The sequence below is a fragment of the Heterocephalus glaber genome, unplaced genomic scaffold (assembly GCF_053883595.1).
Source record: "Heterocephalus glaber isolate CG9 unplaced genomic scaffold, H.glaber_assembly_v1.0 deba00001444, whole genome shotgun sequence".
In the NCBI taxonomy this organism is placed as follows: Eukaryota; Metazoa; Chordata; class Mammalia; order Rodentia; family Bathyergidae; genus Heterocephalus; species Heterocephalus glaber.
Window position 1 is genome coordinate 5,608,421 of NW_028258297.1, and position 24,482 is coordinate 5,632,902.

Genomic DNA, 24,482 nt, shown 5'->3' on the forward strand with positions numbered 1-24,482 from the left:
GTTCTCGTGTGTGGCAGGTAGCAGGAGCCACGGTGGCAGCATCAGAGCGTGGCTTCAAGTGAGACGTCCAGAGCTCTGTCCTCTGGCAGGTGCAGCCTGGGGACCGGGGTGAATCTGGCCTCTGAGATCCCAGCCTCACTGACTGCATCTGTAAAACATGGAGAGCCACAGCTTCCTCCTCATGATGTGGGACCAGAGAAGAATCTGTGTGGCCCCAGCCAGTACCCAGGGAAGGTGGCAGAGTCAGGATGGTCACAGCCCACCTGGGCCACTTCTTAGTAAGCACTGACAGAGTGCCTTGACTTTGGGGTTTCCCAAAGAAGGTTTGGAATGTTTGAGTTTGCCGCCGTCCATTGTTCAGAAGGAGTCTTTCTTTAGTGAGTGTGCATGGCTCTGTGTGCTGCCAGCCTCTCTCTCTCTCTCTCTCTCTCTCTCTCTCTCTCTCTCTCTCTCTCTCCCTCCCTCTCTCTCTCTCTCTCTCAGTACTGGGGATAGAATCTAGGGCCTTCATACTGATCTATGTCCCCAACCCCTTTTTATTTTTTATTTTGAGATAGAATCTCACTAAGCCCCTAAATTGCCCCAGCCTGGGCTCAGACTTGCCTTCCTCCTGCTTCAGCCTCTCAGAGTGCTTGAATTACAGGTGTGTGCACCACACCCAGCTCCAGCATCTGCTTCTTGACTTGGCAGGCTAGGCCTGCAGCCGTCAGCTTCTTCACACACTCCCTCCACTGTGTCTTCGTGTGGATTTTCAAATATTTTATCTTCTTTTGTGACAGGCAGTTTTGCTGCTGTTGTTATTTTTAGTCTTCATTTATTCACTGTAAATACAAATGAAGATACAGTACAATTAATTTCTTTGCTAATCAAAATATTTGATCAAATGAAGCAATTACACCATTCTTTAAAAGGAAGTAGAAAAGTCTTTACTGAATATTTCTAATTACAATTTTTTTTGCTACCTGCTGAGTTCTTATTCTGTATGAAGTTTCAGGATTTTTTTCTCCTTTAAGGTATCATGGAAAAACTATATAATTGCCTCCTAAAGTATTCAGAACAAATTTACTATATGAACCACATGGCTCGATGGGCTAATTATAGCCTTCACAATAATTAAATTAATAGAGAGAGAGATTACTATTCTGACAGCTGAGTGGGTCATGCCAAACAATTTTATCTTAACCTGCAGCTCTCAGGCAGGCAGCTGCCACCTCAGATGCCCACAGAGGTATCGCAAAGTACCTTTGCCATGGGCCCAATGTCAAGGAACATTGATGATCCAAAGCTATCCATGGCCGGGCACAGTGGTGCACACCTGTAATCCTAGCTACTCAGGAGGCCGAAGCAGGAGAATCATGAAGTCAGGCCCATCCTGGACAATTTAGCAACTTAGTGAGACCCTATATCAAAGTAAAAACTCAAAGGGCTGGGGCTGTACCTCAGTGCAAAGGCCCTGGTGTTCAATCCCCAGTACCTCCCCCAACACACACACACAGACTTCATGTAAGCAGCCACTTCTTGTCTCGAATTCTCCAACTTTAGAGTTGTCACCTTTACGATGGCACAAAAGCAATACCCGTTGGGCAGAAATGGATCCTTCCCAGGCTAGCAGTATGTGCTCAGGGACCGAGTCAGTCCCGCAGTCACAAGGTGGAGCCTCATGCTCTCAAGTAGGCTGTGTCACTGAGCTAGGGTGCTCACCCAGTTAAGTGTATTAAATGCACTTTCGACTTATAATATTTTCACCTTACAGTGGGTTGATTGGGACATAGCTTACTGTAAGTCAAGGAGTGTCTGCACTTACCGTCATTTCATTGACCAAAGCAAAGCATATGGCTAAGTCTGAAGCCAGGGGATAGGGATGCCTTCTCTTCCTCCCTGTGGGAGGAGCTCCCAAGAGCTGAAGAAGTGAGGCCTGGAATGCAATAGCAAGACCCAGATATACCTGCACATCTCGTTTCCACCCCTGCCAGATTATTCGGCCCTTCACCCTCACCCTCAATTCTGTGCTGTCCTCCCTGTTGTGTACAGAAGTTGTTTAGGACACAATTTGGTTGGAAACTGATTTCATGAGTCAACCAAGTACAAGACTGGATGTAGCTTATGGACAGGACACCAGGGGCCTCTTTCCTGGACCCACATGTTGACAGAACTGTCAGGGAAGAGCGATAGCACTGGGGCATGATGGGCATCACGGCCTGCTGTCCAGCAGAACTCTGACCTGAGTGCCCGCTCAGGCCATGGTTTGGGGTGGCTCCGCAGCTTCTCACTTGGACCATGGCCATGTCACATGCCAGTGCCTCACAGCAGGCCCAGGCAGCCTCACTCCACCATGGAGTAGGGTCTGCGGGGGGGGGCCGGGGGCAGGGCCTATATCACCTGTGTGTCTTGGGCTGACCCTAGCAGGAAGGGTCTCCCATGGGGGCGCTGTCCCCATTACAGATGGGAACTTGCACTCTGAGGAGGGGCAGGACTGGAGCCAGGGGGCAGCAGGTCGGGCCCACAGCTCATGACCCCACAGTAGCTGGTCCAGGAGCAACAATCTGCGGGTGGGTCTGCAGGCAGTGTGGACACCAGAGCCTCTGTCCACTGATCTCCAAGTGGTATCCATGTGTCAGCTGGGAACCAGGACTCAGACCCAGCCCTGCCTGACCTCCTGACTCAAACAAACAGTCCACGATTTAAGCCACAGCAGCCACCACTGTGAGAATGGGTGGCTTCTGGCAAGCATGGGGCTCCTTTCTGTCCTGCTTCATCTCCATGTCAAGAGGAAATGAGTTGGGGATGTGTCTTATCCAAGGTCACAAGAGACAGCCAGGGCCACACCCTGGGCTAAGGGGGGCTTCCTCACCTCCCAGGCCCCCTCTCAGCCAGTGTGGCTCTCAGCTGAGCTCTGTCACATCAAGGGAGGCCAGGCTCGGATGGCCATCCCTGCTGCCTCCAGCAGCCCACCTCCTCCACACCCACAGGGCCAGCAGCTGTAGGAGGATAATTGTGGCGCAAGCTGCCACAGGGCTGGACTCAAGGAATCCCAGTTGTATGGCTGCCCAGAGGGTCCTCCCTGGGTGCCAGTGGGCAGGAGGGAAAAACCCTGCTCAGAGTGCGGACAGTGGCAGAGACATCAGGCTGCATGAGGGGGCAGAGCAGCACCAGGGCTGGGGTGCAAGGGAGGGGCCCCCAAATGAATTCTGATTCCATGCCAGCCACTGCTGACCTCTCTCTGACCCCCTCCCCAGGGCATTCTCACGGCGGGGGGTGGATTCTGACCTCATGGAGTTTTTAGGACCAACCACAGGTTCACATGGTCAAGCTGTGACTTGGTCTTTACCAAACGAGACACCTGGGCACATAGGAACCAAGAAGCACTCCATAAAAGTGGGGTGTTCTCCGTAGCCTCTTCATGATTGTACATGTTCCATACTGGGAAATGATTTCTTTGCATATCCTGCCAACACTGTAGTGCAGTCACAAAGGGTCACAAAGAACTCCTGGTAGCAATGGCCCATCCTTCTCTGACACCCCCAGTGGGTTGTTGGCTAAGACAAGGTCCCTCGAATACTCTTGTGAGTCAGAGAAAATCTCTTGAAAGCACAGGACCATTTTCTAATGGGCTCAGGCCCAGCGTGCAGGAGATGTGTTCAAGTCTGCACCTGCAAAGTCTCCTGCAGCACTGGACACCCATCTGGGTCAGCTGAGGAGTGGGAGGCATTGCTGAGGGCTTCCCATCCCAGGGGCAGCATTAGATGCCTTGTCCCCTCCTGCAGCTGGGTTAGTGATGGAAGGTGTCATTTGCACCTGAAGAAAGTGGCAAGGAGGGTTTCTTTGGTTCTAGTGAAAGTGTTATTTCCCCCACTCAGATGTAGCGATCATGTGAGCAGTGCCAGGGACACAAAAGTGCCAGACCAGGAGCCATCTGTTCCTCCCTGGCATCTCTGGGCACCGAGCAAGGCTGGCAGCGTCTGAGCAGCTTTGTGGAGACTCAGAGAGGGGACTGGAGAGGGCCAGCCTGGGAGGTCCTGTGCACAGCACCCCAGGGAGGCCACAGTGTCCTCTGGGCTCCAAGGGGTACAGGTGGAGCTGCTGTGCCCACCAGGCCTGGGACCTTCAGGTCAGTGTTTGTCCCTTGTGCACAGAGATGGTGACAGTGGCAGACAGAGATGGTCTGTCTTGAAAGTATCCACAGTGAACCTGCAGTTGTTGCCTTTGTGCACGGGGAAAGCTTTTCTCCACCAGGCAGAGGACTGACTGCCTTGTGCAACAGCCGTGTCCAGTCCCCTCTGTGTGCACAATTGAGTGAATTCCACTTCTTCTTTGACCTCGCCTGTCTGTGGCTGGCCTTTGGTCTGTCCTCCCCCTCCCAGGCAGAAGAGGGTGGGAGGCATCACTGTCACAGTGTCCTGTCTCTGGCTGCAGATCTCAGCCTGTGGAGGGACAGTTCAATCTGAGAGTGTGCAGCCAGGGTGGAAAATGAGCACTGTCACCATGGTAACTTGGGGTATTTGTTGGCTCTCTGCCCCTTACTGTCCTGGGTCACTGGGGAGGAAGTTAGCTGCTACCCTGAGGTTGTGACCTGGGCTTCTTGGGTCCCACCTCGGGGAGGCTGGCGGAGTCACCCTGACCAGGGTCCCCTCCTATGATAGCACATGTCACCATTCTCCTCTCCAAACCCAGAGAGACTGGGCCACCTGTCTTTCCCCAGAGACCTTCAGCCCCACCTGCACAGAGGCTCAAAGGATTCTGTCTGACCTGGGTCTCCAGGATCGGGCAGGTGTGCCATAGGCATCAGCAGTGGCTGTCACAGCCCCGACATCTGCCCCATTTCCAGCCTGTGAGGACAGCTCAGGCAGCCGTGTACCCAGCCCTGGAGCTGTGGGACTCAGTGTCACCCTGACTCTGTGTTTTAGTTACATTTTTGTTGCTGGGACACAATATCCAACAGCCACAACTGTAAGGAGGAGAATATTATTTTAGCTCACAGTTTGTAGAGGTTCAGTCCCTAGTTGGCTGGCTCCAAGGCAGGGTGCCATGGCAGAGGGACATCACAGAGGAGAAACAGCTCATGGCAGGGCAGGCAGGAAGCAGAGGGAGATCAAAGGAGGAGAGGGAGTTACTTGCTTCCAGGCCACGCCCCCAGTGACCTAACCCGCTCCCACCAGGCTTCACCTCCCAACATCACATGTAGCTGTGAACTCATCAGTGGACCAGTGCACTGGTGAGTATCACACCCTCAAAAGCCCCACTTATGAATGCATGAGGCTTTAGTGGGACATCCAGATACAAACTACAGCATCCTGCTTTCAAGGTGAGGCTACAGAGGTGGAGAGCAGGGGACAGATCACACTGGTCAGCACTCCTGGACTACCAGGGTTCCCACCCCGGCCTGAGACCTCCTTGCACTCAGAGGGAAGTATTAATACTGGGGGGAAGGGGGCACATGCACATGTGCCTGATCATTCGGTGAGGGCCTCATTTTGTGGGACCTCTTTCAACTTACATTTTCCCCTGTTATTAAATGATTTCTTGAAACATTCTAAACAGCTACATTGTAATCCCTCTTATGGAAATATCGTTTATTTAACCATCCTTTTAATGTATGGCATCCAGATTATTGCTAATTTTTATTTCCATAAGTTTTTGTTAATTTTTTTTTGGGGGGGGGGGGGATGAGGCAGGATCTTGCTCTGTAGCGCAGGCTGGCCTCAAATTCACAGTGATCTTCCTGCCTCAGCCTCCAGAGTGCTGGGCTTAGAGGTGTGTACCACCACAATGGACAAAGTTTGTTAGTTTTATAAATAGTCCTGTAATGATCACAATTCCATGCCTTCTTACTATATTTCCTTAAGGAAAATCCTAAAAGAGGACAGGCACTAAGTTGAAGCTTAGGAACTTTTTATGGCACCAGAAACCTTGTTAATATGGATATTGTTCAAATTGGCCATTTGCTAAAGCAGAATCTTGTAGTTTTTATTTCTTTGCCTCCCGGCCAACACAAGAGCCTGGGCCACTGCCCACAGCAGAGGACAGAGACATGCCACCTCCCCTTACTGTGTGTGCCTTCTCTGTTGTGTGGGTGTTGGTTATTCATTCTTTCTTTGCACAATTATCAGTCCCTCTGTACACCAGGTTCTGTTCCAAGCCCTTAGGGATTCAGCAGGCAACACAGTAGAGCCTTTACCTCCGTGAAGTTTATTTAGGATGAGAAAGACAAGAAGGAAATGGAAAACCAGCAGGGAGAGGAGGTAGGAGGTATCGAACTGGGCTCAGAAATCCTAGAAACACCCTGAGGTAGGGACAAGCACAGCAAGTGCAAAGGCCATGGGGCACAACTGTGCCTGCCTGCCGTGTTTACAGGAAAGGAAGGAGGCCTGTGACGCTGAGCACGGCAAGCAAGGAAGAGTCACAGGGCAGTGGTCAGAGAGCAGGAGGGGGCTACTGTGAGGTGTGGCCTGTTGCTCTGAGCAACATGAGGCCACTTGAGGGTTTTGCCTCCATCTGATTTGCACTTTTAGACAAGATTGTCCACAGAGAAAGATGACCGAGGGCAGAGTCAGGGGGTGTTGCAGGGTTCCGTGCAAGAGGCGAAGGTGGCCCCAGCCAGGAGGTGAGGTGGCGTGGTCACTGGGTTAGGACTGAGCACAGAACCCAGGGTGGTTCATGGGTGGCGACAGGAAGCTGACCAGGCCTCTGCATCTGGAAAGACAAGACAGTTTCTGTGTGCTGAGATGGAGACCACAGCGGGCCATGTTTGAAAGCTGATGGTCAGGAGGGAAGGAAGAACTTTCCTCAGTGAAACCAGGATGCTCTGTGCTGCTTAGGAAGCTCCCCTGACCCAGCGTTGCCTCTAAGGCTGCCCTGACTTTCTGTGATGCTTGATGATGCTGAAACACCTGGGCCTCCACACCTGGGCCTCCCGGCGTCACGGCTTGGTCACGCAGGGACTTGCTTCTCACTAACACCGGAATCACTGCTCGCCGACACACATCTTATCCTAGCTCTGCCACTCTGATCCAATAGAGTTTCGATCTTGCCGGTTGAAAACTTTGTTGTTTTCCTTTTCTCAAAACTTCACATCAACTTTCACCTATTTTTCAAGGCCAACATTCCTACCAATATGTCTAATGATCCCCGCAAGGGTCTCCTGAGATCTTTATTAGAATTTTAAGTTTATTACAACTTGAGAAAGGTTCTGTCCTTTGAAATGGAGGCTTTAAATCCAGGAGCAGCACATTGCCTTCCATTTATCCCAATCTTGTCTAATAACTGTAACAGCTATGTAGAGATTTCTTCCCATAGGCCCTGTATCTTTCATGTGGATTTCATCCCAAGACACTCAGTAGTTTTGTCAATAATGTGATTGTCTATTTTTTTCACAATTCAACTTCTAACTTTTTAAATATATATATATATATATATATATATATATATACACTTGTTAGTTTACAATTTTTTAATAAAATACTTTGTTAAACAAAAAATCTGCATACCACACAATTTACAAACTTAAAATGTCGATTCCATAGACCCCAGCACATTGACAGAGTTGTGCACCCACAGCCACAATCAAACCTAGGCCATGTTTGCCATCCCAGATGAAAACCCTCCACCTGCCAGCCATCTCTCCATCCTTCCCCCTAAATCTAGGTAACCACTGAGCTACTCTGTCTTCCTAGATTTTCTTATTCTGAGAATTTACTTTTTTTTCTTTCATGCTCACAAAATCAATAAAGACCTTCACCTATCCAAGGAAGTATAAATCCTGCACAGTGAGCCCTCACATCATATTAGAGCGAAACCAGAGACGGGCAACCGAAACATACCTAGAATATAGTATGTGGGGGCTGGGGATGTAGCTCAGTGGTGCCACCACCTGCCTCACAAGCACAAGGTCCTGAGTTCAATCCCTGGTACAAAAAAAAAGAATATAGGTACTTTCTTTCCTTCTCTTTTCTCTCCTCTTTCCTATTAAATTTTTCATATAAGGGAAACGATACGACGTACAAGCTTGTGTGTCTGATTTGCTTCACTTAACTCAACGTGCATCCATTTTCCTACAAATACCTCACGTTTATCTTTATTAATGGCAGAGTAGTACTCCATTGTATATAAATACCACATTTTCTTTATCCACTCATCTGTTAATGGACATAAGGCTGATTCCAAAATTAAGCTATTGTTAATTGTGCTGCTATAAACATGGATACACGTATGTCACTGTGGTAGGTTTTTAACTCTTTGAGGAAGATACCCCAAAGAGGAATAGCTGGGTCAAATGTAATTTCTGTTTTCAGTTTTTTTAAGGAATCTCCATGCTGATTTCCATAGTGGTTGTATCAGTTTACACTCCCACCAACAATATAACTTCTAAATTCTTATATTTTTAACTTGCCTCTGATCCCTTGGAATAAAACCTAGTTGGTCCTAGTGAACCATTTTTAAATATAGTGCTGAAGATTCTTAATATTTTATTTTAGAATTTTCCATTAACAGCCATAAACTAGATTGGTTTATATTTTCTTTATCATATTTTGCTATTGTGGTAATTGTACAATGATTACAACCCTACGTATCTCTTTCAGAGTGCTGAGATAATTTGACTTAATGTAAAAATCATCTATTCCCTGAAGATTTGATGCAGCTTTCCTTTAAAAATCATCTAGGCCTGACACCTTTTTATGACAGATGTTAGATCTTTTAACAGCTTTTCCATGTCTTTTGTGGTTACTTGTCTATACAGGCTTTTCTAGTACTTCAGTTAAATTTAGTACTCTATATTTTCCTAAAAATCTGTTCCATTTCCTCTGGAGTTTAAAGCACATTAAGCCAAGGTTGTAGATAATACTTTGTTGGAATTCTCCAGTATCTGCTGTTAGGATAATAGTGCTCCCAGTTTGCTTTGGGCTGTAAGGTCATTCACACATTTCATTCAGGTGAGCCCTCACTGCTCCTGGACAGAGGAGTAAACTGAGGCAAATCCTGGGTCAGCAACTTATGGCAGGGCCAGAGGTGGTCGAGGTGGATTCTATGGCAGAGGTGGAGTCTAGACCCGGGGCTCTGTCTCCTCATGCTATCCGTCCACCTGTGTTCTTCCCAACACCGTTCACCTGGGGCCCGGGCTTTCTGACCCTCTGCTCTCTGGGTGCTGCTTACCCTTAGGAAGTGCCCCTTCAACTTTGAATTCTAAAAACTTGTAAAATGCATCAGTAGCATTGCTCTTATTTTTCTAAAATGAGAGAAGAAAAACATTCACTTACTTTCCAAATGGCTCCACGTGGACATATTTAAAAGCTTCTGCAAACCTGTAAGTGGTCAAGGGCTTTGGTTTGAGTGGAAGCAAGTGTGTTCTGGATTCTGAGGATCTTCCCAGCGGCCTCCTGTGTTTGATGCCTTCTCATCAAGTATGAAACACTTTTCACATTATGCAGAGGCCCCTGTCCTAAGGCATAGTAATGTATAATACAGAGTTGCTGTATTGGAATTGCTTGAGACAAAACAGCCAAGTGTAAATACTAGTTGAGGGGTTTCCATGTGGTAATCGGCTAACGTCCCCAGGACAGTGCTGGCCCAGGGCATCGTTGTCAAAGCTAACAGCCAGTCAAGGAAACTGAGTGCATCTCAGAATATGCCTGGGTGCAGAGAAAGCTTTCATCCATTGTCATCCCTGGACTGTCACACAGCCAGACCTCCCCGTCGACCCCAGCACTGCACACATTCCTTGCAGGTCAGGAGTCAGCCTGTTGCTATAGCAAATGCAAGCCTGGCTCTGGGAGCCTTTTCCTAACTAGCAAGTGTGTGCACATCAGGGCTGCCTCCCTGCACATGAGGCTGAGCTCTCAGCTGCCCTACCAGCTTCAGTCTCCCAAGCCTGACTTCAGATTGAGTGCAGTCTCCCGGGCACTGCTTGCTGATTGGCCCCAGCATACACCTGGAGGCCCTTGCCATTTTCTTGGTCCCTTTGCTGATGCTCACTGAGCTATTCACCTTTGCTTGTTCTCCCTGCCCTGTCTGCCCAGCACAGTGATCAGCACAGACACAGAACTGGGGTGCAGTCCTCCTCAGACCCTCTCAGCTCACTTGGCCACACAAAGGATCCCTCTGCCACCCCTCTTTCCTGCAGGCCAATTCCTCTCACCAGCAAGCCTGCAGCCCTGGCCAACATACTTGTCCTTCCTCCGGCCCCTCAGTACCATGGATAGCATCTCCACCAACCCAGCTTCCTCTGGCCCAGGAGAGGGCAGAGCCCTGACCCGGTGCACTCACCGGAATAAATCCCTGTGGAGCTCACCATTTCAGGCCTCAGGGGCATTTAGCCAACAATAGGGGCTGCAGCACAACATCATGCCAATCATCAAAACCATCTTTCTTTGTTTGGTTTTTTCCGGCACCAGGGATTGAACTCAGGACCTGGCACTTGCAAGGCAGGCACGGTGCCACTGAGCTAAACCCCTAGCCCAAAAGCATCTTTCAAAATCAGTCACTGTGAGCAAATCTATGAAACTCACATCCTGAAATGAAAGTGGTCTAAATCCACAGCCCTGTACACTCCCTGGCTGTGCATAGCAGGCACACACTGTGTGTTTGTTAAATGAACCAAAGGACAGGACAGGCCCAAGGCTCAGCATCATGAAGCCCACCTCCTGGTACCACCTGGGCTTCCCCACACCCGAGTTTGCCCTGTGGGGGAAGATGTTTCAGGCCCTCAATCTGTGATGCTTTTGTGTCTAGCTTCTGGCCCCTGGGCCTCCCTGGGAAGTGCCAGGAGGTATTTACCCCTTACTCAATGCATCCATTCCCATTCTGTTCCATGAAGACTGCTGACGAGTGGGCTGGGAACATGCCCAGAGTCCTGCCCACTGCGTCTCCCAGAGAAGTGGCCAACAGAGACCAGCTGGTGCGCCTCCACAAGGCCGTGACCTCCCACTACCATGCCATCGCCCAGGACTTCGAGAACTTTGACACTAACAAAACCAACACGGCCTCCAAAGACGAGTTGAGGGCCATCTGCACCCGCCATGTGCAAATCCTGACGGACAAGCAAGTAAGACACGCACTAGCCTGGTTTCTTTTCTGGGCAGCATCAGGGCCACCCAGACCCACACTCCCAAAAGCACAGGGCATGCTCTCTATTTTAAAAAATACTCGAGGTTTTATTTACCTTTGTTTTAAGATAGGTTCTCACTTAGGTAGTCCATGCTGGCCTCTAACTCACTCTCCTCCTGCCTCAGGTGCTGGAATTAGGAGTGTGCACCACTATGCCTGGCTTTGTTTCATTTTCCAATCTTACAGAGGATTCTCAGGAGCCTTCTGTTAGGTGACAGCTGTGAATCACATCATTTCAATCAGAGTGCAAAAAATGTCCCTTTGACTTTGAAAACCAAACTCAACTCAACCCCAGCTCCCACCTCCTCTCCTTCCCCATCACCAGGGCCTGTGTGAGCCACAGAGGGTGGCCAGGGTCCCCCACAGCCCAGCAGGGAACACAGACCCTTGTGTTCCTGGTGCTTCCTGTCTTCTACTCTTGCAGCTCCAGGGCTGCTGCTCTGCATGCTGGGGACCTGATCACCCCAGGGAGCCCCTTGAACTCTGGACACAGCCCATCACTCTCTGGGATCCTCTGCCCATCACAGAACCCCCAGAGGGGCTTCCCCGCTGTCTACTTTCCCAGGGACTAAGTGGGGCTCATTGGAGCTCAAAGGCTCTGGTGACATGCTGCCCTGCACTCCTTGGCCCTGCACCACCTCCCAAGCCAGATGGCATCCCAGAGGTTTGCCCTGCAGCCCCTGCTATGAGAGGAAGCACCTTGGGAGGGGCCTGTCCTTACCGATGTCCAGCCATGGTCACACTGGGTTGCTTTGCTCCTCACCCAGTGTCACATGCATAGCAATGCCTGGCACAGCAAATACCCATGAACAGGCAGGGTCCCACTGTGGGATGCCCACATGCCCCAGGCCCCACACACATACACCTCAGTGCTGAGCAGCCAACAGTGCACCTGGTCCCTTTGTTCCAGGAAATCCTCTGCTACCAGCTGCTCCTGTTCTCCAGGAGATCAACACCCATTCCCAGAGAATAATTCAGACAAAAGGAGATCTTAAAATACAAGGCAGCATCTCTTCCTTCTTCTGGGTTCTGAGCTGGCCCAGCCTAGGGTTCTTCCTACAGATCCAGGTGAAAACATGTCCCTTTCACCTGCAGAGTTTCAGAACTCACTCCTGGGACGAATGCACTCTTTTTTTTTTTTTTTTTTTTTTTGGTACTGGGGATCGAACTCAGGTCCTTGCACTTGCACAGCAGGCAGCAAAACCACTCAGCTAAATCCCCGGCCAAGAATGCACTCTTAAAGACCCCGTGTCTTAGTCACCTTCTTGTCACAGGGACACAGTACCTGACACCCACACTTAAAGGAAGAGGTTCATTTTGGCTCAAGTTTTCAGTCCATAGCTGGCTCCAAGGCAAGAAGAAATAGCAGAAGGGCCTGGGGAGAGGAGAGCTGCTGACCTCATGGCAGCCAGGAAGCAGGGAATGGAGAAAGGACCAGGGAGGGAGATATGGTCTTCCAGGCCATGGCTTTGGTGACCCACCAGTTCCAACCATACCCCACCTTCCAACACCAAACAAGCTGTAGCACCCCTATAATCCAATTACCGTCCACAAGCTCCACCCCTGAGAACACGAGGCTCCCAGATGTAAACCATCACACTCTGACAATGTGAACATCAGGCTTCACTTTCCCAAAGTTAAGCATTTTGTGATGACCATTGTTGCTAAGTAAAATGAAGTGCTACTTCTAAACACTTCTCTCCACAGAGCATCAAAGGTAAGCAAGCTCTGCCTTTGCAAACAATATAGATGAAAATGAGCCTCTAAAATGAATGTAGTCACATTTTTTATTCCATGGTGCCAACTGATAAAAGTTTTACCGATAAAAGTTTTACTAATAACAATTTTTCATTTCATCTAATTGACTAAATTTTCACTCTAATTATTGATATAAATTAATGATGTGCTGACACACCTGGCTAGCATTCATAACAGAGGATCTGATTTTCATTTTCTACTAAAGAAACTTCATCATCCTCAGCAATCAAGCCCTTCCCAACAAAATTAAGCACTTATTTTTAAATTACCTTTCCTAAAAATAAGTTTATACCTGTCAAATACAGTCCACATCACCTACAGGATCAAACCCTGGCAAAAGTGCCCCGTGGTTAGAACTAGGGGGGGTGATGAACAGAAATCATGCCTTGTTGGAGAAGGTTGCGTCAGGATATGGGCTGGCAAACAGCAAAAGCCCCAGAGACCCATAGGTTTTTTTCCTGTGTGAGTTACTGTGCCAATAACTTTTGTCTTATAATCACTTCCCTCACTGAGTACTGGGACAAAATACCCAGTACTCACAAGTTAAAGGAGGACAGATTTATTTTGGCTCGTGTTTTAGTCCATAACTGGCTATCTCCAAGGTAAGAGGGCACAGCAGAAGAGAGCTGCTCAGAGCAAGGCAGGCAAGAGGCAGTGAAGGGAGGAACTGGGGAGGAAGCCAAACCCTCCCAGGCCACGCCCCCAGTGAACCGCCTCACCCAGGCCCCGCCTCTAGGAGCAAGTCAGCCAAGACCCCGTAATCCGGGCACTTTCCAAAAGCCCGGCCGTGAGCGCCTGGTGCTCTCCGGGAGCGTCTAATTATGACCACAGCAGCCTTCTTGGTGGAAGGCACTGTGTCTGTTAAAATATGACACAGAATGAATTTGTCCTTGTGATACGCCTAAGGTCCCTCATCCTGGGAACTCAACAGTTCACTGAGGACACTGACAGTTCCAACCGTGTTAAACGACATTTGCTACAGATTACATGACTTCTTTTACCTACATTGTAAAAACTCTCTCTCCCTCTCCCTCTCACGTGCACACACACACACACACACACACACACACACACAAACACACACGCACACACAACAGGAATGGTGCTTCTGAGGGGCCATCTTCCTTGACTTATGGAGCCCCGTAGTGGGGGATGGACCATGTCTTTTGAGCCTTTTTGGTTCGGTTGATCTGTCAGAAAAGCAGGGAGTCTGAAAGGCAGGTGGTGGGGACTGGGGATCTTCATGGTTCTGCGGAAAGTGGGCCATAACGGGCTGATGGAACCCAGTCCCCTCACGGTGCCGCCTGTCCTTCCAAGGCCATTCGGATCAGTCCATAGTGTTGCACGAAAACTCTTCTATGCAGCCGCTTAGGAAAGGAGCTGTTAAACACTGTAGATGTGGTGTTTTCCAGGCAGCCACCCTAGGCAGTGAGAAAATTGTTCAAGGAGAACAAAGCCCTTCCTGCACCCATGGCCTTGGGCAACTTGCTGCTCCTCTCTGAGCAAGCATCTTCCCCAGGAAGTGGGGACACTCGGTCGTTCCAGGACCTCCAGTCCCCTTCCCTCCCACTCTCCTTACCTTGAGCTCTGGCTCCTCTGGCTGAACCCTTGGGACACCTGTAGGTTCTCAGGCACTTGGCCACCTGTCTTGGCAATGAGGGAGCGCCCACAGTCAGCTCGTGCCCATGTATGGGGCCCATAGGTGCATGAGGGGTGCTGGGCTTGCATGTGGGGCTGAGCACATGAAACTTGAGGGGCATGGTACTCATGAGCTACAGGCTGCTGCCTGCTCTGATGGGCCTGCAGCAGCTAGGGCAAGGCAGGGGGGCGGTCCCGGATGTTGGGTTCGTGGAGACAGGAGAGAGCAGTGTGGCAGAGGGGACGTCCCAGTTGCAGGAGCCGTGAGTGTGCAGCCACTGTGAAAAACAGATCGACACCTGCCCTCCTGGGATCTACCTTCTTTAGGGGTTTTCTTAGAAGTGATGCTCTAGAGGCAAAACAAACAGAAACGGGCAGGCACGGCGGAACGTGTAGGGAGCTGGGGGCATGTATTTCTGGGCAGGGAAGAGGTTGCTGTCTGAGCAGGACGCCTGGGAGTGAAGACCCAGTAGCCAGGTAGGGGTGGGCAATGAAGTCTGAGACCAGAGCCCACGCAAGATGGGAGCCCCGCAGGAGGACTTTTGAGTTTCACTCAGCGACCTGTCCATGTTCTGATGAAAACCAATACTTCAATGCACTTTGTGTTCTGGTGAAGAAACCCTCACCCCTTACCTCTCCCCAGGTCTTAAGGATCTTAGCTTGTCTCAGCCAACTCATGTTCCTTGTGACTTGCTTCTGGATGTGTTCAGTAGTTTTCATTTCATTATGCACTAATATTTGGTTGAATTTAACCCAATTAAATCCTGAAGGACATTGTCTACTATCCCATTACTATTGTGTGTAGTGACAGTGACCGATTTGCCAGGTGAGTCAGGGCAGGGAGGGTCCAAGGCAGGAAGAGCACTGCTGAGAAAGTCACCGTGTGGGATTTCAGCTTCATTACAGAGGAGAGAGGAGTGAGGCCCTGGGAACAAGGCGATAAGAAGAATAAGCGAAGCAGTACAGATAGTCTGGGTGGGGGGAGAGGGACACAGAGTGATGGCCAGAGGGGGGAATGTTTATAACTGAAATTTCAGGGAGGGACACACTAGTGGTGTCCTGTGTGTGACGGAGGCCAGGAGCTGAGAAGTGGAGGATCTGGAGCAATCCACTGCCCATCTACAGGAATGTAGCATTTGCCAGAAATAGTGAGAGACAGGGTAAAGAGGAGAAGGGGCCTTGGAGACCCAGATGCAGGGCAGAGTCAGGAGGATCTGCTCCACCTCCAGGCCCTGAAGGAGAGGAGGAGGAGAAGGAGCAGGAGGAACAGGAGGAGGAAGAACAGCAGGAGGAGCAGGGTGGGAGGAGCAGGAGGGAGGAGGCGAGGGGAGAAGGAGGAAGGAGAGCAGAGCAGCTTCAGTTCACACCCCGCATCTCGGAGAAGCACTTGAGGATTCAGGCTTTGCTGGCGAGGGGATTCCTGGCCACAGAGCTCCAAAGCAGAAGCAGCATCTGGGCCCAGAGACAGGGCTCTAACTGGGTGCAGTGACCACATGCACAGGCACTGCAAAGCTCTGGGTTCCCGTGGCCTGTGGCAAGTGGGGGCTGTTCGGCAGAACCCCGGGGGGACCTTTTGATATCTGGAGCCGGGATTCAGTGCATCTCATTACTACCTTTTTGATAGAATCTTTTGCATTCCCAACATACTTCTTATTTTCCTGTAAGTTCCGAAGTTGCAAAACACTCCACCCTCCTCCTAACCAAGGATTCCAAACCCTCTCTAACCTCCCCACCACCAACCTCTCCTGCAAATGTGCTTGTTGTGGTGATGGCCATCTGTGAGTCACACACCCCGGGTCACCTGTCTGGGGACCTACAGGTCAGGCGGCAATGGGCAGCTTAGGGTTGGCGTGGAGGCCGAAAGGAATTGGGCTGCATATACAGCCAGAGATGCTCGTTTGTAGTTTGCTTTTGGAAAAACTCAGTGGAGATCCACAAGCAAACTCAGTTTCTGGCATAGCCTAGGCTTGGGGGGCCAGGGGATGGAGCACAGATAGAAAGGAAAAGGGGGAGCCTGAACCCCATCCGCATCTTTCCTTTCCTCTGTACCTGGCTGATTCTCCCTCAGCCTGTGCACAAAATCAAATTGGAAGCAAGCTCCCGTGCTTCCTGGCTCCCCGAAAGCCCTCAGCTCATCAGAAGTGGCTCCTTTAGGACGCCTGGTGTTCTCGATGCTGTGTGTGTTCTCGATGCTGTGTGTGGTCCCGATACAGTCTGCGGCATTGACAGCCACAACATGAAGCCATAAACTTCTCTCCGGATTTCCAAACACTCCCTTTTCATCTTGCAAGAAGACATTCTTGGCCCCAAGGGTGAAATAAATTGTGGATGCAAATTTGGTGGCTGAGGCAGGTCACCTGGTGAGCTGTTTGCTGAAATCAGGTGTAGGGGAAAGAAGAGAAATGAGTCAGATGTGGCTTCCCTGGGACAAAGGTGAGCCAGGACTTTGATTTGCATTTTCTCCTAAAATGTTTTTATACACTGTGGCTCAGTCACTGTGACTAATCACAAGATTTAATGGCCTTAAATGGCTCACTGAGGGCCCAATTCAATTAAAAAATGTCCTGCGGAAGCCATGAATAATCCTCTTACCTTGGCTCTTCCAGTCTTCCACAGGCTTCCACCCAGCACAGGCCAAATGGGCTTTTTTCCCCCCTTTGTAATGTTTTCATCTCGAAGGTCTCAGCCTCTGTCAGTACCGCTAGCACTGCCTGCCTCACAGGTGGGGCTCTGGGCTTCCTGGTGGGTCTATGATGACACTTGGGGATGCCTTCTGCTTCTCCCAGTTTGACAGGCTCTGGAGCGAGATGCCCGTGAATGCCAAGGGGAGGCTGAAGTACCAGGAATTCCTGAGCAGGTTCAGCATGGAGAGGGCAGCTGCACCACCGGCCACAGGCAACTCAACCCAGGCCCAGAAGGGGAGCAGCGTCCCCAAGGTCTCAGAGAGAACCCAATCTGCTGTCTCCTCACCCACGCACGACCTTCAGGCAGGGTCGAAGTCATGGAGTCAGCCCTGTGTGAGTGTGCACCCCGACAAGCACCCTGCACCATCTCACAGCAGATCCACAAACCTCCCCTGGGCACAGCATGAGCCTGGACAGGGGCACAGAAGGTCACAGGGTGGGGGGCTTAGCGGATGCTTCTCTGGGAGGGATGGGGGTGGGGGAAGGCAGGAGTGGGCTCCATGGAAAGGAGGAGTGGGCAAGGGTGGAAGGGAAGAGCAGAGCAGAAAGGAGGGGCAGGGCAGCAGTGCTGCAGCACCTGTGGCATGAAAACACCTGGCCAGGTGGCACAGGGTAAGTGTGTGCCTGTCTCACAGGCAATGAGATCTAGTGAGTGACTCCTGTGCTCCAGTTAGATGTGGAACTGTGGGCCCCGAGGTGTGCCACCCTGGGCCTGGCAGGGACAAGAGGGAGGTGCCCAGGTTGGCACGGGCAGGCACTTTCTCCCTCTAGAAACAAGCAGTGTGTCCAGGGAGTGAAGGGTGGAAGAATGTGTCCCTGAATACACAGTGCTGCCCTTACAGTGCCCAGGGATCGACAGCCCTCAGAGATGTCACAGGTCACGTGTGCACTTGTGCAGTGTGTGATTACTGCCACGTGACAGGTGCTCCTGTGGGGTCCACAGCAAAGGGCCTCTTTGTGTGGGGATTGCGCTGTCACAAGAGAGGAAAGGTGGGGAGTGTGAGCCATCAGTAAGTCCAAAAGCAGGAAGTAGAGCAGAACGAGGGGTCAGGAGCACCCCAGTGTCCGCACCCCAATCCTTGGGATCTGCAAGGGTATCAGCGTGTTGGGAGGGGCACCGGGTTGCAGATGGAATTAGCTGCTGGTCAGCTGGCTTTGGATAGATTATCCAGGTGGATCCAGCCAGCTGGGGTGAGCACAGGAGTCTTTACTTGGAGAATCAGGGCCAGAGAGATGCAATTTGAGAAAGGCCCACCTGATGCTGCTGGCTTGGTGGAGGCACCACCAGCCAAGCAGTGGGAGAAGCTAGAAAGGAATCCAGACACCTTGATTTTAGCTCAGTAAACCCTCTTGGACTTCTGAGCTCCAGAACTGCAGGGGGACATGTTCGAGTGTCCCATAAAGATTTCTGGGCAGCTGAGGGACTCTGGAGACCACACTGGACACTGGGGAGGGACAGGCAGGAAGGAGCAGGGAGGAAGATGGCCATGCCATGGCCAGAGACCACGGTTTTGGCATCGTGGTGGTGGCGGGCAACTGGAGAGAGGCCTGACTCTGGATGCATCTTCCTGATAGGGCCAAAGGAGTTCCTGATGGATTGGATTAGGATGGAGAGGTGAGGGTAGTCAGGGGGGGACATGGAAGTCTTTGGCGTGAGCAGCTTGAGAAAGGGTATGGCTGTCCACTGAGACACCAGGCCCAGGTTGGGGGGAACTAGGGGGAAGCCCTGGGGCCTGCTGAGTGGGTCTGGTACTGTATTGAATGACACATGTCAAGGGGGCCACAGGAGAAGGTCTGAACTGGACTGAACAGCTCCTTTGAAATGGAAAATACAATGAAGAGCAGCCTTGTCCCAGGTCCATGTAATTTCAAAATAATGGATATTCTGTGTTCCCAGGGTTGGGTGCTTCATGCAGATGCTGAGCAAATCCCTTTCTTTGATAAGACCTTTCCTCAAGTGAAAACTACATCACCACACGCACACTGCACACACACACATCACATGCACGCACACAGCCCTCACCACTGACACACTTCAACCCTGGCTATGTATTTATTTCCAAAACTGTTTTGGATATTAGGATTTGCCCCACTGATGGAAACAAAAGCTAAATTGCAAGAGTGCCTCTCTGTTTTACTTTCCATCTTACCTCTGAGCTAATATAGGCTGTGATCCTGCAAACTCCAAGAGCCCAATCCTGCCTGCACTTTTGTCATTGTGTCCACTCGGAACTTCAAGTGAAAAGACCTCTCTGTCCCTCCTCCAGACCCCAACAGGCACCCCAGCACTGCAGAACTGTGAGCCCATCGAGAGCCGGCTCCGGAAGCAGGTTCAGGGCTGCTGGCGGGAGCTGCTGAAGGAGTGCAAGGAGAAGGACAGGGCAAGGCTGGGGACCATCACGGCACCTGAGTTCCTGGGTTTGTGTGACTCGGTCCCCTTACCACCTTGTCCCCCTGTCGGCAGAAAGCCATTCTCACCAGGTGCAGCCCCATACTCCAGGTGGAGGCAAAGGCATGGTAGATCAGGAGACCTGTCCTGTCAGGATGCCCCAGGTGTAGGTAGCAAGCTGTGACACCCACGTGGCAGAGTCCACCTCCACTGACTCTCGGGACTGGACACCAGGTTGCTTGTGGTCACCAGGAGAATGTGAATGTCCCCAGACTGTGACAGTGGAGGGAAGGGGTAAGGTGGAAGACAGCAGGTGACAGGTGGGGGACTCGGGCCCCAGGTGATGCAGATGGGACAGGTAGAGGGTAGAGAAGGGTGGGTGGACACTCCCAGGGCTCCGCCCACATTAGCACCTTCTCTTGGGTGTTTTTTCATTTTGATCACTTTGCTAAGCTTTTAAAATGAAACCAGTTGGATTTATACTCCCACTAATCACTGCTCATTGTTTATGGAACATTTTACATTACAGCAACATGGATTGGGCCACGTCCCTCTGCTGAACACCTGCTTACCTCCCCCTCCTCCTGTTTTCCTTGGGATCCTCCAATACTGATTGAAATTGCTTCATCCTGACTTACATGGCTAAAAAGGCACAAACAAAACAGGCTATAAACTCTTTAACAGCTCCTATAAAAATGCTTAAAAAATTAAATATAAAAACATGGAGTCAGTAATAACCAAGCAGTGTCACATCAGCTGTACTTTGGCCGGAGCCAGAGCAGCAGGATTGGTTTTAATGCTCATGTGAGTTCTGCTTGTCTGACCTTAACTTATGCTGCTGTTCTTGTTCTTCTTGCTCCTTTCTTTCTCACACTGACATCATGTAAATCACCTATCCATTATTCCAGTAGGCTTGCCAGACTTTAGTAGGCATCCAAAATTCAACACTAGAAAAAGTTATGAGCTTTCAAGTCCTCCTGTGTTATCCACCTTGCAGAGGGGTGCACTGGTTGGACATTGTGTGACCTTCTCTGTCAGCCCCACTGGCCTGAGATCTCCCACTCTCATTTGTGCATGGCAAAGAGCCTCGTTTCCACAGTGCATAGAGACATCCTTTACCCCATCCTTGCTTCCCTCTCAGCCTCCCCTATGAGCATGGCCCCATGGTCCAGACTTGACACTGTTCTTTCATGATTCAAATCAAAGTCTCAGTGTATTGTACTAAAATCTTATCCTACGCAAGACTCTTTTGAACATGAGCTGTCCCTCTAAAACCAGCCCTGTCTTTATGTTTGGGAAGGTAACTGCACACAAGTACTGGTACCAAGGGGACAAGAGCAGGGGTGGATGCTGATGTCCAGCATTAAGATGTGCCACTGCCCCATGGCATCAACCTGACTCTCATCAGAAAGCCAGGCTCAAACCCTGACACCGCAGTGGACTCTCAGGAGTCGCCATGCTCCAAACCAGGTTTACAGATTGTAGGTATCAGGCCAGAGATTTAGCTCAGTGTTTCCAGTGCCTGCCTTGCAAGCGCAAGGTCCCAAGTTCAATCCCTGGTACCAAACACACACACACACACACACACACAGATTGCAGGTGTCACTGGAATGAAAGCTGACGCACGTGTACATGCCCACAGCCTAATGACTCTCGAGAGCGTGTCTCCACCACACATTCAGAAAGTATGAGGTCAGCAGGTGGAGTCTGAATACTTTCCTCAACGCCTGGCCACTGCCAGGCTCCCCCAGCCCCTGTCCCCTGTGTCCAGCTTCTGTCCTTTGGGAATAGTGCCTCTCCCTATCATCCTGGATCCTGCAGTCTTCATGCTGTGACCATAGCTCTGGTGACAAGGACAGCAGGTTACTCAGGACAGTATGGGCCAGCAAGATACAGGGACCCCTCCCTACAACAGTTCATTGTGTGTCTGTTCCCATACATGTGTGTCCATCCACCCCAGGCTCTGTGGGGTGGAATGAGCCGGGACCCACAGCAGAGCAAAGGAACGCATGAATGGGTGAGAGAGAGAATGAATGAATGTTCTGCGGCCAACACGCTGCCTTTCCTCCACCCGCAGCTTTGATGGAGAAGTTCCACCTGGATGTGAGCAAGGAGGAGACCCAACAGCTCCTTGTGAAGTATGACTTGAGGGACAATGGCACATTTGCCTACTGCGACTTCATCCAGAGCTGTGTGCTCCTGCTCAGGGCCAAGGAGACCTCACTGATGCAGCGTGTGAAGATCCAGAATGCCCACAAGATGGTACGAGGCCGTCGCTGGGTGCCGCGGTGGGTGATGGGCACTGTGTTCTCAGTTTGTCGCCATGGCACGACCCTTTATTTCCCCGCCCTGCTGCCTGTCCTCCAATGGCTCATGATCACTGCCCTGCAGAGCCTTTTCCCCAATTCCTCACCCACTCACAGGTGTGGGAAGGCAGCAGGAGTCCATGGGGTCTGAATGTCCGGGCTGGCACCTGGAGCCAGGGCCAGGGGGTAATGAGGCCTCCAGCAGGCTCTGGGGACACTGAAGGCAGCTCAGGAATGTACTTTCTTGGAAATAAGTTAGAGATTTCCTTTCTCTCCCTCGGAACCATGAGTCTGGAGACACCTGCTTCTGGTGGCTCTTCTCGGAGTAGCAGAAACATCAGAACAACAGACACAGAGTCAACCACTCACATAACACCCTGAGTTAACACAAGAGGCAGGGTGGGCTGTGTGGCTGTGGGGGTCGTGACAGGCTCACACATTCTTATCAGACACAAATGCATCCATTTGTCAGTTATCTGAGATGTGCAGGAGACCTCGTTGGAGTGGGGGGGGACTTCTCTTTCCAGTTTCTTCAGAGAGGAACAAGGATCTAAAGCGGTAGAGGTAGCAGCAAGAGGCTGAGGGTCTTCTGGACCTGACCTTCTGAAGCCTACTCCCCATGCAGCCACTGTGCAGTCATCACGTGTCTTGCTCCAATCTCTCCAAAACATGGATTCACGGCCAACCTGAACTAAAAGAGAGACCAGAGCTCAAAAAACAAAAACCAAAACTATGAAGTCAGAAAATAGGTTTCAGGCTCTTCTGTTGTCTATAATGTTGAACTAAGCTGCATCAAACAGCGAGTACAACTGGCATTGTGGATTCAGGAACACAGGGCTGATTCCAACTGCAGGCACCAGAGGTATGGGGCCCGAGAGTGTTCATCTCACAAACAGGTAAGCAGAGCCCATGCAAGTTTCTAGACAGCTGGGTCTGTAATGTTGTGCAAAATCAGGAAGCATCCTAACATAGCTTCCTGCATAGCCAAGCAAGAGATGATGGCAAAGTCTTGTCGAGGGACAAGTTCACAACGGAAATTAAATTCAAGGCGATTCTCAGGCTGGCTCCGTCTTCCATGAATAGGGAAGACGCTGCCCTCGACAGAGCCTCGCAGGGCCCATGGACATAGTGCGGGAGATGTGGAGACCACACATTCCTCTTTGCTCTCGTGGCCTCCCAGGAAAGAGCCCCAGTGGCTCTGGTCATGGTCCCTGTCCCCTCTGGTAGCTGCTGAGGCCTCCACTGCACAAGAGTGGCGCTCAGGCCACAAGTCCCCCTGCAGAGAAGCTAAAAGGAGGTTTTGTTGTCTGGCTGTTTGGGAGTTTTCTCTGAGACATTCAGCAGCAGGAAGATGTCCTTTGGGGACACGGCTTGGGTACTGCTGTTTCTTGCAGTGCCAGGGTCACCTCGGAGGCCTGGGGTGGGGCTGGGAGCACCAGACAACGGTGGGAACCAGTGTGGGGTGAGCCAAGAACCCCCTGTCTCCAGCCTTGGACCCCCCGGTTGGGCAGATTGGCAGCTCACAAAGCTCTGGGGTGTCTGGGGACTTTCCATCATAGGTGCTAAATGATATAAAAATTGAAAGCAATTTAACTCGGTACTAATTTGTTTTATGTAGCACCATGTTAAAATTAAACTTCCCCAAAATGTGTTACCCATTACTGCCTACCATTCACCTCTGTGATATTCAGACATGTGTTGGGGCTAAATCATGCTAAAATATCCTGCTTTCGATCTAATAGCACCTAAATGAAATAATCACAGTGTAGTACTATCTAATTACTAGATATAATTACAACCTTGGCAATTTTTTTTTAAAACACCCTTCATTAATAACCTACAAGAGGACCCAGACTGGAATCAATATCTCTCTCTCTGTCTCTCTCTCTCTCTCTCTCTCTCTCTCTCTCTCTCTCCCTCCTCAAACTACTTTGAAATTGGCCAGGTATGGCCGGCTGTGTGCTGGCCTCAGAGCCTGTGTCACGTCCCCCACTGAGCCTCTGTTCTGAAGTCTATAAAATGGGGTCAGGGACCCCCTCCTTCCAGGTGTGGGAAGGCCCCAGAGGCTGTGTCTACACGGCCCACACAGGCTCCTTGAGCACAGAGGAAGCGATTGTGTCTGGATGCAGTGATTCACATCCCCTCTCCACCACCAGGCCACCCACCCACCTTCCCATTCCCAGTTTCCTCCCGCTCTGTCTCCTAGAAAGAAGCTGGTACCGAGACATCCTCCTTCTACAAAGCTCTGCTTCAAATCCAGCCCAAGACCCTGCACTGCTGGAGGCCCATGAGGCGCATGTTCAAAGCCTATGACAAGGGCGGGACAGGGTTCCTGAGCGCTGAAGACTTCAGGAAGGTGAGCCCCACAGGGGGCCGCACCACACCCCCAGGCCTGGTCCACCTTGCCTGCAGACTCCATTTCCCCTCCCCAACATGTCCAGGGACTTCCTCTGTACCCCCTAAATCCCACCCAGAGCCACTGCCAGCCCAACTTCTTTAGAGGCCTTGCAGCCACTGTGCCCACCCCGGATCCTGGCCAGCCTGGACCTTGACCCTGAGCCCTGCCGAAGCCTCCACCTTGAGCCTCATTGCAAACCCAGAAGAGCAGGG

General features: G+C 50.9%; 1 protein-coding gene across 1 annotated transcript in view; it reads left to right on the forward strand.

Moving 5' to 3' along the window:
* Nucleotides 1-24,482, forward strand: part of Efcab6 (EF-hand calcium binding domain 6) — a 237,435-nt gene that overhangs the window by 206,227 nt on the left and 6,726 nt on the right. The window contains 5 exon segments of the mRNA XM_087213738.1: nt 10,808-11,035; nt 17,280-17,510; nt 19,445-19,595; nt 21,644-21,828; nt 24,079-24,228. Of these exon segments, the coding sequence (XP_087069864.1) occupies nt 10,808-11,035; nt 17,280-17,510; nt 19,445-19,595; nt 21,644-21,828; nt 24,079-24,228 (945 nt within the window).